We start from the raw sequence: 12,504 nt of genomic DNA on the forward strand, positions 1-12,504 counted from the left end.
GATTATACGCTCTACCATGTAATTTTTGTCCATCTCCTGTGAAGATGTGTAGCACTTCTTCGCATCATTATCAAGACTTCTGGAGGACTATGTTATGGAGAAGTCAGCATAATACCACCACCGGAGAAAACCTTCATTGAGATACACCAGTCATTTCCTGCATTTCACCTCGCTGCCTATTGGACATCATCTCCATGTCTCTCTCTGCATCAATTGGCTGCTTCTGTTGCTAATGCAGCTATTTCCAATACTATGTGTCATCACTTCACAGGAGCTGAGCCCCATCCTAAGAATGACCTAATTTCACCAAGCTGCAAAGAAACAGCTTCCTAGACTGCCTGATGTCCCCCTCTAAGCCCTGCAGGAACACTGCCCTGGTGTCTTCAGCTTCAGCTCTGCTCATGCAATAATCCCCATATGGCAATGTTGGAGTTCCCGTCTGCATATTTCATTCTTTTTATGGAGTCATGAATTACTCCTGTTTCTCCAAATGACTTTCAGTTGCTTCATCTAAGGGCAGGCAGAAAGAATTAGTTCAATTTGGTGTCATGTTCTGCACAGCATTGTTCCTGTGCTGTCCTGTTCTGTTTCCTATTTCCATGGAAGCTCTGCAGATCCAGCAAGAATCACTTCCAAAGTCTCAGTCATCCCAGCAAGGAGCTCTCAATGGCTTATTCGGTGCCTCAGTTGATAATCTGCTGCTTTCAGGCTATTGCCACTACCTGCGAGAAGGCGATTTAAATCAAAATTGCTAGGAGGTGATTGCATCAGGAAACTGGCATGCTGCTCAGAGCTATGATTTTTCCAGCGTGATATCTGCCTCCTCCTTGGGATAAAAATTCAGCCCAGGTTGTCTGGTAAAATTAAAGTAATAAATCTTAACAGATGTAGAAAGAGAATTTTTAAGTCATCTGAAAGGGTACATGATTTTGATTACCACTCAGCCTTTCCTTAGCAGTATTTAACACCCTGTTTTGTATTGATAATCAGTACTTTAGGACAGTGGTTGAAAATTAGACACATTACCTGTTCTCTGCCAACATATGCACACTTTCTCCACTTAGCAGTGTTTCGTTTACTTCATCAAGCTTTGTATACAGCAAATATTATTCTGAAGATTAAAATATGAGTACACTTTTGGTTTACAAAGGATGCTAAACATTTGATTCAATAATATTATGTTTAACTTTGAATTCACACTTGATGACATCTTTGAAAAAATAAGTGAATTCATCTCAGCGATGATGATTTTCTGAAGTATTTAGAGTGTTGCATTTTCCTCCTCATATTATACTGCCTTATTTTATGCTATACTACATCATCATGTCACAGATTCAGGAATAAATGCATTTATCTTCCATGATAACCATTTCTGTTTTAGCAAATTTATTATTGTTCTGGGTGCTCAATATGCAGAGATTATTCTCAATGGATATTGTCGTTCTAATTTGAACAGAATAACATTTTTCAGAATTAAGATAACCAGATTTATGTAATTTCAAACAGAATATGTTTTGAAGAGATCAAACAAAACCTAACTAACTCTCAGCACGTCACATCACTGCATTGCAAGATAAAAATAAGAAAACTGGTAAACTGATCTCAGTAGCTTTGGACCATTAAAGGAATACCTTAGAGATATAATGTATACATATCCTAACAAAGTTCATTTTTAACTTTTATCAGATTTCTGGTGGAGTTCAATCTTTGCAGTTGGTGGAATTCAGACTTCACAGTGAAAGGTAAGTTTGGAAATTGTTTTTTGAGATTGACAACTAGATGGTGAGCTTCACGTCAAATGTAGCCTTTTAGTGAAGTGATATTAATGTGTCATTTCAACTCCATGACCTGAGACTGAGTTCAGCTCAGATTAATGGAAATTTCAAATCATTTCTCAGTGAATATGAGTTTGCAGCATATAATTAACTATCAATTTGCACTAAGCACAAATAGAGAAGTGATTGTTGATGGGAAGCTGCATACTGCCTAATACATTTGACTGTACTGGCTGTGCTTAATGGGTCTGATGGATCTTTTCCAAGCTAGGACACCAGATCACTTTGCAGTACTTCGCATAGTTGACAGAAATTATATGATGCCTGGGTTGTTGCTAAAGATATTTAATCCTGTGCTCCGAGACACATTCTGTGCTTTCCACCTTAGGGTAATTGATTACAACTAGGTGGCTTTCTATCAGTATTGAGAAGGCAAACAGTGAGTTGAACAGAGTTGACCTCCAAAGATTAAGAGGTACATATAGACCTGATCAGTGTTATGAGCAAGTGAGTAGGAATCAAATGGTTCCCCACTTGTCCCACTGTTTGTTTGACTGCAACAGACTTTTTTTAATCAAAAGAGCAACTTTCTAATTCAGTGACTTTATATACTTTGGTTAGATAATACAAAGGCAGGTTTTCTGGAGTTCGAAAGAAGAGAATAGCTTTTCTTGTACTTAACACAGTTTAAATAAAATAAATATGAAAGCACCTTGACCTTCACAGGCATACTCTTGAAGTTCACATTCAGACAATTGTATTACAGAGTGGGATGATAGTTTAGCCAATTTATAATGCAGTAAACGTAAAGTTACATAACTCTTCAAGTTTAGTGACTTCACACACTATAGGCTAAAGTTAGGTGGAAATGGCTACTGCAGATGCCAGAGATTAGAGTCAAGATTTGAGTGGTGCTGGAAAAGCACAGCAGGTCAGGCAGCATCTGAGGAGCAGGAAAATCAACATTTCGGGCAAAAGCCCTTCATCAGGAAGGCTGAAGTTTCTGGTTTCACCACTTTCAAAGTTGGGGCGTTTGAAAGATGCAGCCAAATGATTTACCTGTTCTTCTGAAGATAGTAGCTACTAGGTTGAATTATTTTCAAAATCTCTGTCTATTGCATTGGGATGTCAAAATCAACTGAAAGGGTTCAAAACTTGTAAGCTGTTTGTGGAGAGAAAAAGAAAGAGAGGGAAGCCCCTCCAGTATATTGCTCTTTCAGTGTCTCAGTTGTTTGTCCTAATCTGTAGAGAAAGCAATTGCTCAAACATACATAGGATTATTTGGCTTGCTACATGACATTCACTCTGCAACTGGCCAGCGATCCAAATTTAGTCATGGCTATTGTATTCCAGTTGCATATCTTACATGAGAGATTACAATTGAACACATTCTTTTCATAGCCAACGCCCCATTGTCCAAATGTTTAAGTCTAATGGATTGTTTCCACTCACTCCATTCTACACACCAGGCAATTGACCTGATGGATTGTGAATGGTGTAGAAATGTTCTCAGTTCATACTCCTGCAAGGGCAATTGCTCATGAAATGGCTTTGAGACCGATTGTCTCCATTTCAGTGGTATTGGAATGTTAGAGGTTACAATGATACAAGGATACAGTGATATTTGACTGTGACCTCAAGTCACTGGAATCCGGCTTTAGTCTTTTTAAAAGTTTAGTTAGAGGTTTCAGTCAGTAAATTCAAATATATTGTTCATTTTCTTTCAAGCAGGCCTCTTTAACACTAGGAGAAAGTGAGGACTGCAGATGCTGGAGATCAGAGCTGAAAATGTGTTGCTGAAAAAGCGCAGCAGGTCAGGCAGGTCCAAGGAGCAGTAGAATTGACGTTTCGGGCATGAGCCCTTCTTCAGGAACCCTGAAGCCCTTTCTGAAGAAGGGCTCATGCCCGAAACGTCAATTCTCCTGCTCCTTGGATGCTGCCTGACCTGCTGCGCTTTTCCAGCAACACATTTTCAGCTCTGATCTCCAGCATCTGCAGTCCTCACTTTCTCCTCTTTAACACTGGGTAAATTTGCAAACTGGTGTGCTCAATTGTTTCCAAAATTGGTCAGTTTTTAATTTCAGGGATTTCATGAAGACTTTCTCTGTTTTATATTGCTCACTTCAGTATGTTTGCACCATATCTCTATTGCACCCTCCTCACACTATCATGGACTTATGAATGATGGAAATACTCACTACTGCTGAAGCTGTCTGAGATTTTCAGTTGCCAGCACCATATTTTAAAACCCAGCCATGCTCCAGGTCAAGCACTGCCAGCCAGGAACTGCCCTTCACAGTGCATGTAGTGGCAGGGGAATGGGAAGGAAAATATTGTAATGGCATGGAGGTGACAGTTGACTACAAATATAAATTCATATTCATAATTGTATTGCTATTTTACATCATCCCTGTCTGATGGACTGTCATTGCAACTGCAACTACAAGAATCAAACTACACAGTCTGCCTGTTCTTGTCAGCTTAGAACCCTACACAATGAAGTGCTAATCTTTTCCTAACTCCCAACACAGCATAACATTTTCTCAGTGTTCAATGTTGGTACATCACTTTCTGGAAAGCCATAAAGCAGTTGAAAATGTGAACATTTATTGAACAACAGCAAAAAGCAAATTAAAAACAAACAGAAGAAACCGCAAAAGAATCAAACTGTGATCTGAAAATCTTATATAAAAACAGAAGTTGCTGGAAAATTTCAGCAGGACTGGCAGCATCTGTGGAGAGAAAGCAAGGTTAATGTTTCAGATCCAGTGACATTTCCGTAGAATTGCTCTGAAGAACTGTATTGTCCAGAACTAGAGGGCTTGGTTTAGGGTGAGAGTGGAAAGCTATAAAAGAGACCTAAAGGGCAACTATTTCACTCAGAAGGTGTTATATGTATGGAATGAGCTTCCAGAGGAAATGGTGGAGGCTGGTACAAGTGCAACAGTTAAAAGGCATCTGGATGGGTATATGAATTGGAAGAGTTTGGAGGGATATGGGCCGGGTGCTGGCAGGTGGGACTAGATTGGGTTGAGATATCTGGTCGTGATGGACGAGTTGGATCGAAGGGTCTGTTTCCGTGCTGTACATCTCTACGACTTTATGAAGGAGGGCACTGGACCCGAAACATGAGCTCTGCTTTCTCCCCAGAGATGCTGCCAGACCTGCTGAATTTTCCCAGAATAAACTGTAATTGCTTTGGGGACAAACAGAACTGCTTGCCTTTCAAGCAACAATATACTTACAGCTAATGCATGATCGCTGCACCCAGTTTACATCTACTGGAACTGGGTATCAATGAAATGCTATTTGACTTGTTGTGCTTGATGCTACATTGCTCTATCATGCTGAAGGTGATATTCCCCCTACTCATTACCCTCACCTTCTCCCTTCGAAGGTTACTATTGTTTTCCCAGCACTTCAATATTCATCATACCCTCTCTTTGCCTGCTCCAGTTGTGCAGAACATGCCATGCTAGGACACTCCCTGTCTGGAGTGTACTGCAAATATCCCTCAGACTGATCCAGACATTGGATCGTGAGCTTCAGGAGGCCTATGTTCTGCTCCACAATGGCCCTGGTTGAAAAATGAAGTACACTGTACATACACTCACCCTCATTTGGGGGTTGCATAATAGAGACAATTCCATGGTTACACAGGGTAGACCCTGTCTCCCAGTGAACATTCTTGTAAGACATTGAACCCTTGAAATAAAGCAGGAACATGAATGTCGAGGTTAAAGGCATCATGGCAGCTGCCAGGGCACCTAGCACAGACCTCTGAGAAGCAGTATGGATTGCTGTCCTAGATAGAAGCCTGAAGTAGCAAGTGGTGAGATGGAGCCACCAGGTATCGCCATGACATCCACTATCCAATTGCTGTCTGTAAATTAATTGAACAGAGACTGGTATCCCGACATCAAGTCACCCTATATTTACTTGTGCATAGTACACTGGTTGTAGCTAGCCATCTGGGAGTCAGCCCCTGAACTGAGGAAATTCCAAATTCTCTAACTATATATTTCTTCCCCCATCACCAAGTCATTCTTTATTTACTAGTGTGCAGTACACTGACTGTGGTCAGCCAGCTTGGAGTCAGTCCTCAACTGAGGAGCTTCTATTCTCCTGGGGGTTTTTTTCAGTCCTGTCACCTAATCACCCTTTATTCACTAGTGCACAATACACTGGCTGTGGCCAGCTAGCTTTGAGACCATCTTTCAAAACTGAGGAGATTCCACTCTCTTTTTCATCTGTTTTTTTTTAATTTCCCTTGTAAAATCATAATTCATTTCAGAAAATACAAGGATTTATTATGTTATTGGTACTTGCTTCACGAGTTGAATGGAACTTGCTTGGAACTTCAGCCCAGAGCCTGCACGCAGATCGTTCGACCTACACACAGAACCTATATACAAAGGCACTGTCTCGGGCCTAACACAAAGAAATAGCAGCACAGAGATCGGGTTCCATCACTAAGTCACCCTTTATTCATCAGTGCACTGTACACTGATTGTAGCAGCCAGCTGGAAGTCAGTTTCCTGAACTGAGGAGATCCTAAATTTCCGTTTATATTGGTCACCCACGGCCTCCTGATTGGCACAGGTTAACAATCCCAATGAAAGACCTGATAGTCAACAAGGTCCACCTGGTTCCAATCACTACATCCCTCCACCACCCCCCTCCACCACATCCGGGGATTGAGGTCTGGTCTTTCTCTTGTAGCTTTTTCTACAACGTTCTCACACCAGGTCCGGTGCCTCTGACTCGGACTCAGACCACTGGCAGTGCATACCAGTCCATTGCCCATCTCTTGCACCCAGAGCATATCAGGAAGGTTTGCTCCTCCTCTTCTGGCAGTAATGGTATCAAGGCTGCCTCCATCTCTGACTCTGAAGTTTTCTCAACAATAGATGGATGAGGAGAACAAATGGTTTCTGACAGGCCTCCTAGTTGTTCTAAGGGGCCAGGTATGTTTTGCTCCTGCCCCATTGCAAGGTAACAGCTTTCAGGTGATCCACACATTTGTTCAGGGCCACCTCACCTTTCTAAGCTTTGTAAGTCAGGGGACCTGACCTTGCATCAACCTTGCCTTGCACCCATACAGTGCCATTTCCTCAGTTCCGGCATCAAACCCTATCCCCGGAATTAAATTGTCTCTCTGTCTTACGGGAGGTGTGTGGCCAGGATTGGCGTTCTTGCTGCCATTTCACCCAAACTTTCCTTCTCTACCTGGGTTCAGCATCAGCCAAAGTATGGGAAGCATACGATATTGGGCATTCTTCTCCAATGGGCCACTGAAATACTGTACGGGGAGACATCACATGCCAGGTCTACTTCTCACTTCCATTATAGTGGGCCGACACCATAGATGACAATAAATACTTTTTCACTTCCCTCAAGGCAACTCCCTTGCTACCAATTCCAAAGCTGAATTTTCTCAATAGAGGTTGTTAGGGTGCCAAAACGGAAAACAGGTTACATATGAATTTTCCATAATAATTCACTGACCCACAAGAAGACCTAAGCTCCGTTACAGACCTGGGACCTGGGACTCTATCATCCAATGGTTGTAATCCGGTTTTGTCAACTCTGTAACCCAAATAAGTCACTTGGGGCACCTGGAACACACTTTTTACCTTCTAAGGCACCACCCATCTGGGAGAAAGGCATTATGTCCAAGATCTTCAAGTGCTCTGTATTGATCTTCCTGGTTATTAGCCCATCATCCAGATAAATGGGAACCTGGGGAAGCCCTTCTAAAATGTTCTCCATTGTCTGCTGGAAAAGGGAACAAGCTGATGATTTCCCCAAATGACAGTCTTGTATCTTAATATAAACCCTTATGGATGCTAATTGTAGTGTATGTCTAGGACTCCTCATCCAGTTGCAGTTGCAGATGCAGATAGTCATGGCTTATGTTCAGCTTCATAAAGGACAGCCCCCTCTGCCAATTTTGTGTACAAGTCCTCTATGCCACAAGAAGTGATTTATCATTTGCTTAAAATTCCCACAAAAGCGAACTAAGCCATCAGGGTGCACAATTGGCACAACCAGTGCTGCCCATTCTGCAAACTACACTGGTTTGGTGATTCCTTCACTGTCCAGCCTCCGATTTCCACCTCTATTTTTGCCCACAAGGCAAATGGCACCAGGTGGGGCTTGCTTCCTGGTCAACATATAAAGTGACTTTGGCCCCTTTGATAGCCCCAAGCCCTTCCTGGGTATTTCACTAGGACTTGACTGAGGCAACCATTTTCTAATCGCAATATGTTGAGCCAGTTTAGGTGAACCTTTCTCAATCAATTCCACTCCAATAGGTTTGGGTCTCAGCCTCTTACTACCATCAGCCAAAGCTGAACCAAGTGCTCCTCATAAGAGATTGGAACTGAAGTCGTGCTCTTAATTTGCAATGGTTCCTCAGTGCATATTCTCAGTTCAGCTGAAGTCTTGCACAAACTTGAGGGTTGGAGACTCAAGCTATTCTTTTTAAAGACAGATTCTGCAGCCACAGATACAATTGCAGCTCCATGGCCTCCATGGTATTGACCTCCATGGGAACTGGGTGACCATTTAACTAAACATTAACTTTAATTGGTTCCAATTTGGATGTTGCTAAACAATTTAATTGTTCTAACCCCCAAGTAGGGACACTTTCCAGCATATGCACTCTCCTGGGTATTGGCCTACAAGTTTTCTCACTCAAGTCAGGCCTTGTAGTCTCAATTGTGCATACCAGCAGCACCTACAATGGCTTGCCAGCCAAGATCCTGAAGAACTTTTGTCACTTGGCCGAGGCTCGGCTTTGTTGTGGGGCTCTGCTATGGGCTGGCCTAGGGTCCTTCTGCTCAAGATATGCACTGTGTGAGGCTTTGCAATTTCCTACATTCAAGTGTTATTCCCCAAGTTCAATCAGACAAGTGAGGGCATCCACTTGGTAGTTCCCAAGCTCCACTGGCTGCATTTTCTAATAACACCACCAGTTGTAGTGTCTGTTTGAAGTCCAGTTGGCACTTCTGTGTGGTTACATCATTAATCCCACATACCAAGCAGTCTCTCAACATCTCATTTAGGGCTAACCCAAAATCACATGCTCTACCAGTCATCTTAACCCCGCAACAATCCCGATATGGATACCCCTGGTTCTCTAACAGCCAAATAAAACTGATAGCATTTCAAAATTAGACCATAAGACCACAAGACATAGGAACAAAAATTAGGCCATTTCGCCCATTGAATTCGCTCCACCATTCAATCATGGCTGATAAGTTTCTCAACACTATTCTCCCCATAACCCTTGATCTGTTTGATACTCAAGAACTTATCTATCTCGGTTTTAAATTACTCAATGACCTGGCCTCCACAGCTTTCTGTGGCAATGAATTCCATAGATTCCCCACTCTCTGGCTAGAGAAGTTTCTCCTTATCTCTGTTCTAAAAGGTTTTTTCCTTTATTCTAAGGCTTTGCCCTCAGTTCCTCATCTCTCCTATCAATGGAAACATCTTCCCAACATCTACTCTGTCCAGGTCATTCAGTATGTTTCAATTAGATCTCCCCTCATCCTTCTAAATCCTATTGAGTATAGACTCAAGAGTCCTCAAACGTTCCTCATATGTTAAGCTTTTCATTCCTGGGTCCATTCTTAATTACCTCCTCTGAGTATGCTGTAGGATCAGTACATCCTTCCTGAGATATGGGGCCCAAAACTGCGCACAGGGGAGATTTGAGATTGTAATATTCCTTAATCAACTCCATCAACTCTGAGAAGGTTTAGTGTCTGGTGCCTCTGGGAAAGTTAAGCCCTTTATAACTGACAATGCTGCAAGTCCACAAGCAGTCAGAAGGATTTCTCACTGCTTTTCATCTGCTCCAATGCCATTTGCCTGGAAAAAAAATCGCATTCTTTCCACATACTGGGCCCAGTCTTCCACGGCAGTATCAAACAAGTCAAGCTTCCGAAATAGAGACATGATGCTAGTAATGTTTACCCCAACTGCAAGATAACTATTACAAGTGAATGTTTATTTTGGACTAGGTCAGACCTCCTCAAAACATTTCAAGAAGGTGTCCTAGACCCTAACTTTTCTAGTTGTTTTAAGCAGGTGTACAGTGGATATTCCAGGCGCAATGCAACTGGCCAAACCACTCAGTTTTAAACAAAACAGAATTTATTCACAGACTACTGAATGAAACAGAAACAAAAAAGAACAGAATTTAGAATACCTTAACCCACCTGAAAACTCAGTTAACTCTATTGCAAATTAATGATGCTGTTCCAAATACTTGCAACATCCCCATAAGCGCCCCATTAACAAATAAAAAGTAAAATCAGATACAGGTTCTGACAGGAGAGAGGTCAGAGAGAGAGGATCAGCATGGAACTATTGTTTTGAGTCCAGCAGCTTCTCTGGGTTTCCAGTTAAAACTTGACCAGCAGCCACAAACAAAACAAAACCAAACCAAACCAAACCCTTAACTGGGAGAATTGGCCACTCCCCTTTCATTGTATAAGTAGATTCACATTTCATTGTTCAAATGTTTGCTGCAAAATCAGGACTTCAGTTTTCTTGATATTGAGAATCTCATTCTTCCAATCTTGCCATCACCCAAGTTGTTCAGGAGCTCGGAAAATTCAGCACAATATGTTTTACTGATTTCCTTTAGAACAACATGGGTTGTAGGATAATACGATAAGAGGTACTTAGGATTATGAATGGAATATACATAGAAACGGACTGCTTGCAATTATTGGGTGGTAAGAGATTAAATGTAAGAGATATAGATCAGAGGGCAGGAAAAACCGGGCATTGTCAGGTGGGTGCGGAATTCACTCCCAGGGTCTGAGACATTTGCCAACACTTGACAACATTTAAGGTTAGATTAGAAAGGTGAATGGATGGACATGGAAATGCAATAGCAAAATATGATGATAAATATTTGTACCTTTGACAAACAAACACCAGCATGTACTGGTTGGAACAAATCTACTTTCTTGTATTATAATTTGTATTTGTATTTTGATTATATATAATCACTATGTGTTTACGTGTTAATGTAGGAAACATCCTTTTGAGATAAATTTCAGTTTGTTTTAACATTAGTCTATTTTCTTATTTGTTCTCAAGATTTGCACATTAGTGACCTGGCCAGAGTTTATTGCCAACAGTAGTGGCCATGAGTAGATCATGATGGGACTTCTCCTTTATCTGTTTTGTTTATGTCAGTTTAATACAACTTCAGAGGATAGTTAAACATTAGCCACATTGGTGTGGGCCCAGATTCATATATCAACCAGACTGCAAAATTGCAGCAGGTTTATTTCCCTTTAGGACATTAGTAAACCTTTAGGATTCTCATGTCAACTCATTCACTTCATTCACCTTTAATGCTGACAGTTTTATTTCCAATTTTTTCTTTTCGCTGAAGTGAGATTCTCAAACTGCCATGATCCCTTTTGAATTCATATTCACCCAATCAATAGTCCTGGGGTCTGGATTACCAGCACAGCAATGTAACCACTACATTTATAAACCCTGAATCACCAGGTGGGATTCAATCCCATTTTGTAAATTTTCATGGCAGTTTTTAATTGTGATTGTTGAACTGTTAGTTTGGTACCACAGGTTAGCATACTGGCAAAAGGAAATTACATGCTGGGCAAAAAAAGCAATAATCTTACATTAAAATTAGTTCACAAAAAATAGACATTGAGTTATTAATAGTACGTAGAGGAAAGCAAAGTGAAATTGACAAAAATGGAATAGAATAAACTGGAAGACAATGGACAAATATTTAAAATCTTTGCTTCGTTTAAGATTGTCCTTGTGGCATCTATTTTTCAAGCACTGACTTAACCTTTACTGTGAAAAACTTTATACTTGAATTAAGTTGATTTCTTACTATAATGGTGATGTTTGTATTAATCCTACTATATGTCAAGAGGAAAATTAAGGTTTATGTTCGGGTGAGACTTGAAGGCTTAGTTAGGGCGCTTGACAGTTACAAGTTAGCCAGGAAAGACCTAAAGAGAGAGCTAAGAAGAGCCAGGAGGGGACATGGGAAATCGTTGGCAGGTAGGATCAAGGAAGCCCTATGGCTTTCTATAGGTATATCAGGAATAAAAGAATGACCAGACTAAGATTAAGGCCAATCAAGGACAGTAGTGGGAAGTTGTGCGTGAAGTCAGAGGAGGTAGGGGAAGCGCTAAATGAATGTTTTTCGTCAATATTCACACTGGAAAAAGGTGATATTGTCAAGGAGAATACTGAGATACAGGTTACTGGAATAAATGGGATTGAGGTGCACAAGGAGGAGGTGTTAGCAATTCTGGAACGTGTGAAAATAGTTAAGTCCCCTGGGCTGGATGGGATTTATCCCAGGATTCTCTGGGAAGCCAGAGAGGAGATTGCAGAGCCTTTGGCCTTGATTTTCATGTCGTCGTTGTCTACAGGAATAGTGCCAGAAGAGTGGAGGAGAGTAAACATTGTTCCCTTGTTCAAGAAGGGGAGTAGAGCCATCCCTGGTAAATATAGACCAGTGAGCCTTACATTGGTTGTGGGTAAAGTGTTGGAAAAGGTTGTAATCATCTAGAGAGGAATAAGTTGATGAGGGATAGTCAAATTGTTTTGTGAAGGATAGGTCACGCCTCACAAACCTTATTGAGTTGTTTGAGAAGGTGACCTAACAGGTGGATGAGGGTAAAGCGGTTGATGTGGTATACATGGATTTCAG

General features: G+C 41.3%; 1 protein-coding gene across 1 annotated transcript in view; it reads left to right on the plus strand.

The window, feature by feature from the left end:
- The window catches only part of cacna2d3a (calcium channel, voltage-dependent, alpha 2/delta subunit 3a), a 645,952-nt gene that overhangs the window by 533,920 nt on the left and 99,528 nt on the right, over positions 1-12,504 (plus strand). The window contains exon 33 of the mRNA XM_043708636.1: positions 1,687-1,742. Within this exon, the coding sequence (XP_043564571.1) occupies positions 1,687-1,742 (56 nt within the window). The remainder of the gene's footprint in view (positions 1-1,686; positions 1,743-12,504) is intronic.

The sequence above is a fragment of the Chiloscyllium plagiosum genome, chromosome 18 (assembly GCF_004010195.1).
Source record: "Chiloscyllium plagiosum isolate BGI_BamShark_2017 chromosome 18, ASM401019v2, whole genome shotgun sequence".
NCBI lineage: Eukaryota > Metazoa > Chordata > Chondrichthyes > Orectolobiformes > Hemiscylliidae > Chiloscyllium > Chiloscyllium plagiosum.